The 7,113-nt window shown below is 40.1% G+C and overlaps 1 protein-coding gene across 1 annotated transcript; it reads left to right on the top strand.

Moving 5' to 3' along the window:
* The first annotated feature begins 398 nt into the window (after positions 1–398).
* LOC122944211 (zinc finger BED domain-containing protein 5-like) lies at positions 399–2,279 on the top strand. Its single transcript, XM_044302434.1, has one exon. It carries the CDS (start codon positions 399–401, stop codon positions 2,277–2,279), a length of 1,881 nt encoding a protein of 626 aa, XP_044158369.1.
* Positions 2,280–7,113: the final 4,834 nt, after the last annotated feature.

Genomic DNA, 7,113 nt, shown 5'->3' with positions numbered 1-7,113 from the left:
CCGTGGGAAAAATTCCAATTTCATCCGTAACATGCGGCTTCGGCTCACAAATAGACCAATCATTCGATTCTAATGATTGGTCTATTTGTGAGCCGAAGCGCATGTTTCGGACTATAAATAGCTCCGGTGTCACTGTAACACTGACAGGAGACATCGCAGTAGATCGCCGATGTGCAGAAGAGCGCCGATGGATCCGGACTCTGGAGGATTATCGCGACGCAGCAAAGAAGAGCACTGAGTGATGGATCTGGAGGAGACATGAGCAGAAGAGTGCTGACTGATGGATCTGGATGGAGACATGAGCAGAAGAGTGCTGAGTGTGACGGACAGCGGCTATCTGGAGGAGACAAGCACAGTAAGTACTGAGTGAAAGTGAGACAGGAGCAGATACTGCAGTGATGGACAAGTTTTTGAAAAGGAAAGAACTGGACTCTGAACAAAATTCAGAGCCAGATGAGAGCCCAAGTATGAGTGGGGATCAAAAGAAAGCAAAGATGAATAGCTCAAGCAAATTCTCTGGCACAAGGCACTATAGCGAAAGCTATATTTCATTTGGATTTACTTTCACCGGAGATGCAAAGAAACCAACTCCACTGTGCGTGGTGTGTGGTGAAAAGCTATCTAACAGTGCTATGGTCCCAAGTAAACTTAAACGCCATCTCCAAACGAAACACCCTTCGCTTCAAAACAAGAATGCGGACTATTTTGTTCGCCTGCGTGAAAACACGGAGAAACAGGCAACTTTCATGAGAAAAACCACAAAGGTAAATGAAAGAGCTCTTAAAGCTAGCTATCAAGTTGCTGAACTTATAGCCAAGTCAAAAAAGTCGCACACTGTGGCAGAGACATTAATACTTCCCGCCTGCAAAGCTATTGTAGAGGAGATGCTCGGACCTGAAGCAGCTAAGGAAATAGCCAAAGTCCCTCTCTCAGACAACACAATTTCCAGACGCATTAATGACATGTCTGCAGACATCGAAAGTGTGGTTTTGGAAAAGATCCGTATCAGTGAGAAATTTGCATTGCAACTTGACGAGTCTACTGATATCAGTGGACATGCTCAACTCTTGGCCAATGTGCGTTTTGTGGATGGTGATGCAATTAGAGAAAACTTCTTTTTTTGCAAGGCATTGCCAGAAAAAACAACAGGAGAAGAAATTTTTAGGGTCACATCAGAATACCTTGAACAAGGAGGACTTAAGTGGGAAAATTGCACAAGTGTCTGCACCGATGGAGCTGCAGCCATGGTCGGGCGCACCAAAGGCTTTGTAAGCAGAGTGAAGGAAAGAAATCCAGATGTGATTGTTACGCATTGTTTTTTACACCGTGAGGCCCTCGTAGCCAAGACTTTACCAGCAGACCTAGTTCCTGTGTTGGATGATGTTGTGCGCATGGTAAACTTTGTAAAGTCACGACCCGTGAAAAGTCGCATATTTGCAGCTTTGTGTGAGGAGATGGGAGCGAAGCATAAAACCTTGCTGTTTCATACGGAGGTCCGGTGGTTGTCGCGTGGCAAGGTCTTGGTTCGTGTGTATGAGCTGCGGGAGGAACTTAAAGTGTTTCTGACAAATGAGAGGTCAGATTACGCAAAGCTGCTTGCAAGTGATGAGTGGTGTGCAAGGCTGGCATACCTGGCAGATATTTTTCATCATCTGAATGAACTGAACACACGAATGCAAGGCCGAAATGAAAACCTGCTTACAAGTACAGATAAAATAAATGGATTCCGTTCAAAGGTGCAACTCTGGCATCAACATGTGGAAAGTGGCAATCTTGAAATGTTCACACTCGCCAAGCAATGGCAAGGTGTTCACACTGCTGCACTGTGTGAGATCATAGTTAAACATTTAAAAACTCTTGAGGAGAAGTTGTCATTTTATTTCTCTTCAGTCTCCACTGAATGCCTTGACTGGGTTAGGGACCCTTATAGCTCAGCATCAGTTGGTGGAAAGGACATGACTTTACAGGAGCAGGAGGAACTTACTGAACTGAGACAAAATCGTGGTTTCAAGCTAAGATTTGCTGATCTACCTTTGGACAGTTTTTGGTTGGATACTGCCAAGGAGTTCCCCGTTCTGGCAAACAAAGCTATTTTGACATTGCTCCCATTTTCCACTACATATCTGTGTGAGATGAGCTTTTCAAGCCTGACTGCTATAAAAACTAAAGACAGAGAGAGACTGAGAGCTGTTGACGAAGAGCTACGTGTGTGTCTTTCTTCGATTCCTGCCAGAATATCAGCTTTGTGTTCAGCCAAACAGGCCCAGGTTTCGCACTGACTAAGTAAACAGAAATATGAACAATTATAAAATACTTTATTTCATAATAAAGTAATTATAAAATTATTTATTTGTGTTTATTTGATTCCTATTCAAGAGAATTACGCTATATATAGTCAATATAGGCACAGAGTTAATTTTTTTTAACATTTTCTAATGGTGGTGTGCCTCGTGATTTTTTTCATGAAAAAAGTGTGCCTTTGCACAAAAAAGGTTGAAAAACACTGATATAGACCACCTAGCCAAGTCAAAGAATTAGATGATCTACTAGTTGAGGAAATAGCTAAAATGACATTGAAGGGGGAAGTTATCATTATGGGAGACTTCAATCTTCCAGATGTAAACTGGAAAACCAAAATAGCTAGCACTGCCAGAAGTACAAATATTCTAAATTCCCTACTGGGATTATCTCTACAGCAAGTAGTGGAGGAGCCAACCCGGAAGGAGGCCATTTTAGATTTAGTATTCACAAATGGGAATTTGGTATCTGATATTACTGTAGGGGAAAGCTTGGGATCTAGTGATCACCAGTCAGTGTGGTTTACTATAAGTACAGTGACTGAGTCACACCACACAAAAACAAAAGTTTTAGATTTTAGAAAAACTGACTTTTCTAAAATTAGATTAGTGGTATACGAGTCCCTATCAGACTGGAACAGTTTCATTGGAGTCCAGGAGAAATGGGACTACTTAAAAGTGGCACTATTGAAGGCAACAGAAAGTTGCATTAGGCTTGTCAGTAAAAGCAAAAAAAGGAAGAGACCACTGTGGTACTCAGCAGAAGTGGCCAAAATCATTAAAAACAAAAAGATGGCATTTAGGAATTATAAAAAAAAAAAAAAGAGGATGACAGACAAATTTATAAGATTAGGCAGAGAGAGGCCAAACAAGTTATAAGAGCTTCTAAAGCACAGGCAGAAGAGAAATTAGCTCAGTCAGGGAAAAAAAAGGCGATAAGGCATTCTTCAGATACATAAGTGAAAAAGGAAACTAAAACAAGGAATTACCAAATTAAAAACAAAAGAAGGAAGGTATATGGAAGAAGATAAAGAAACTGACTGCCTCAATAAATACTTCTGTTCAGTTTTTACAAAGGAAAATGAAGGAGAAGGACCTCAGTTAGGAAAGAAGACAAATGAATCTTTTGATGCATGTGTCTTTACAGAGGAAGAGGTTCTAAGTCAACTGTCTAAAATTAATACAAATAAGTCACAGGGGCCTGATGGTATACACCCAAAGCTATTAAAAGAGCTCAGCGGTGAACTAGCAAAACCATTAACAGATTTATTTAACCAATCACTGGCAACAGATTGGAAATTAGCAAATGTTGTGCCCATTCACACAAAGATTTGTAACAGGGTTGATGTTCCTGGAGGGATACACCAAATGGAAAAGGACTTAGGAAAACTAGAGGAATGGTTAAAAATCTGGCAACTAAAATTTAATGTTGATAAGTGCAAGGTTATGCACCTGGGATGTAAAAACCCAAGAGCACAATATAAAATCAGTGATGCAGTCCTAACCTCAGTATCTGCGGAAAGGGATTTAGGGATCATTAATTCAGAAGACTTAAAGGTAGGCAGACAATGTCATAGAGCAGCAGGAAATGCTAGCAGAATGCTTGGGTGTATAGGGAGAGGAATTACCAGTAGAAAGAGGGAGGTGCTCATGCCGCTCTACAGAGCACTAGTGAGACCTCATTTGGAGTATTGTGCTCAGTACTGGAGACCATATCTCCAGAAGGATATTGATACTTTGGAGAGAGTTCAGAGAAGAGCTACTAAACTGGTACATGGATTGCAGGATAAAACTTACCAGGAAAGATTAAAGGACCTTAACATGTATAGTTGGAAGAAAGACGAGACAGAGGGGATATGATAGAAACTTTTAAATACATAAAGGGAATCAACAAGGTAAAAGAGGAGAGAATATTTAAAAGAAGAAAAACTGCTACAAGAGGACATAGTTTTAAATTAGAGGGGCAAAGGTTTAAAAGTACTATCAGGAAGTATTACTTTACTGAGAGAGTAGTGGATGCATGGAATAGCCTTCCTGCAGAAGTGGTAGCTGCAAATACAGTGGAGGAGTTTAAGCATGCATGGGATAGGCATAAGGCCATCCTTCATGTAAAATAGGGCCAGGGGCTATCCATAGTATTTAGTATATTGGGCAGACTAGATGGGCCAAATGGTTCTTATCTGCCGACACATTCTATGTTTCTATGTTTCTATGACCACTTTCAGCATCTTTTGTGACTTGTGGGTAAAAAAAAAGATAAAAACATTTCATTTGCTCTTTCTTCTTCTAATACTATTGCTGGAGGCGGTCTACTTTTTCCTGGCGCACCCTGTATTTCTGGGGTGCCTCTTGAGCTAAAACACTTCCTGTCTTCATTATAAGTAACATTCTCATTGGTCCAGGAATCACGAGACATAAGGAGCTATTTGTTAGAGTCCTCACACTTTACAACTTTTTTAGTTGTCCATATGGTGACTGGACAATGGAGGGAATTTTGGTCCCTGGTCAAATGACTTAACTGCCAAAAGTAATGGAGTCTGAAAATACACCAATAAATTGGTATGTCCGTGTGTTAAATAAATGATTATGTATTCCAACTCTTTTACAACTAGAGTACCTCTTTTAGATGTAGATTGATGACAAGAAACTGACTGAGAAAACTTAAGCAGTTGACCTTCTTTTATTAAAGCAGTCTAGCAGATAAACATTAATGATGACAACTGGGTTTTGCACGTAACTTACTTTAACAGAATAGCCGCCCTGGACAGATTGTTGTCCTATGGTTTTCCAATGGAAAATAGTCAAAATTTTTCACACCAGCAACTTTCGGAATTGTATGTACCGTAATTATAAATTTAGTATGGCCACTCAGTTACTCGCTGAAATGTATCTGTATAGCGCCACCTGCTGTTTGTTCTTTTTCTAAATTCTCTGTCCAGCTCACTGAGATTGAGATACATGTTCAGTTTCATCCTTCATCTGCCACCAGCTGCAGCAGACAGAACAAACTCCTGAGAAAGGACATGCCTCCTAAGCTGCCAGCTTGAAATAAATCTAGTAGAGCAATTGTAGTCATGAATGGTGAGATCTCTGGATCTATTTGAGGTACAGGGCTGGCTCTAAGTTTGTTAGAAAGAGACATGTGCTATATGATGTCTGATTTTCATTTTTTACATCAATCATGTTTAACCCTTTTACCTAAGTGTTACAACTGTGAACCCTACTCCAATGAATACCTGGTCACGCTGTGACTTCTATGCTGTTATGGACTTTGACAGGGAAGTTCACTGTACAATGCTACCCACTTCCGGTTCAGGACGAAACATCTTTCCCGGACACAATCGCTGCAGCTCCAGCACCCTCTGCTGCTCATTACGCAGTCACACCTGGAATTTTAGGACTGAGTGGAGTTAGGCTTTAAGTGATTTCAGACTACAAATTCATTCTACAATTTATACAGTGCAATAGATTAACATAAAACAGTTTACTGTCACCTGGCTCAGCGATACAATACATGTGTCTAAGAAACAAAATGAAAACAGGTTAAAGCTACAATCTCACTTTTATCAACTAGCTGATTTACATGAAGCATGAACCATAATTTATTTTTTTCATGAACCAAAAATTAATTTGAATGTGAAGAAACAAGCGCTTGGAAGAATAGCTACAATTTCCTTTTATAGTTGCTATAATTTGGAAATTCGTTTTTATGGGATTTAATTATATGCATTTTAGATACACACAGTTATAACTTTGCAAGAGCAGCACAAGTAGATAATGTAAAAAAAAACTGATTGAAATGAGAAAAATAGCTAAATTATTTCTATAAAAGTCTCTACTGGCATTTTATGCAATGTTTGGTTAGATTTACCCGATTATTACTTTGACCATGACACACTGGAGATATTCACTTTGAAAATCAGAAGTTGGGTTCTCCGGTATGTGGTAAGTAAATGATTTGATCCTTTCACTTTAGAGTAGATATTATAAAGAAATATACAATGTATTGTAGGGATTCGCTCTGGTAGACAGGGTAAGCAGACGCAGTACAGAGGCACAAAATAGTTATTAACCCCTTCCTGATCAGCGCCGTAATAGTACGGGGCAGCGGGAACATGACTTGCAGCCCAGCGCAGCATTATTACGGAGGGCTGATCGGGAGGGTGCAGGAGCTGCACCCAGCAAATCAGCAGGAGGGGTCCGGCAGTTACATATAGCCAGACCCCTGCTGTATGCATCCGCATCAGTGAAAACACAGATGCCGACACATTAAACCTTTGATCTGCCGCGGTACGCACTTACTGCGGCACGTTCGATGTATGGGGATCTCACAGGCAAGCAGGCTGTAAGTGTATTACACAGGTAATACACTTACAGCCAATGCATCACAATGCAGAAGTATTGTCATGCATTAAAGGGGATCAGACCCCTAAAAGTTGAAGTCCCAGAGTGGGACAAAAAATTAAGTGGAAAAAAAAGTAAAAAAAACAAACAAAACCTCCTTTTTTGTAAAAAAATTGGGAAAAAAGAACAGTAGACATATTAGGTATTGCCAGGGCCGTATCGACTGGCTCTAGAAAAATATCACATGACCTAACCCCTTAGGTGAACACCGTCAAATTTTTTTTATAAAAACTGTGCCAAAAAAAAACTTTTTTTGGTCACCTTCATCACTAAACGTGCAACACCAAGTGATTAAAAAGGTGTATGCCCCCCAAAATAGTACCAATCTAACCGTCACCTCATCACAAAAAAATGAGCCCCTACCTAAGACAGTTGCTCTCAGACTATGGAAACACTGAAACATGATTTTTAT

This window comes from Bufo gargarizans, chromosome 7, assembly GCF_014858855.1.
Source record: "Bufo gargarizans isolate SCDJY-AF-19 chromosome 7, ASM1485885v1, whole genome shotgun sequence".
In the NCBI taxonomy this organism is placed as follows: Eukaryota; Metazoa; Chordata; class Amphibia; order Anura; family Bufonidae; genus Bufo; species Bufo gargarizans.
This window is presented reverse-complemented; position numbering and strand designations above follow the sequence as displayed.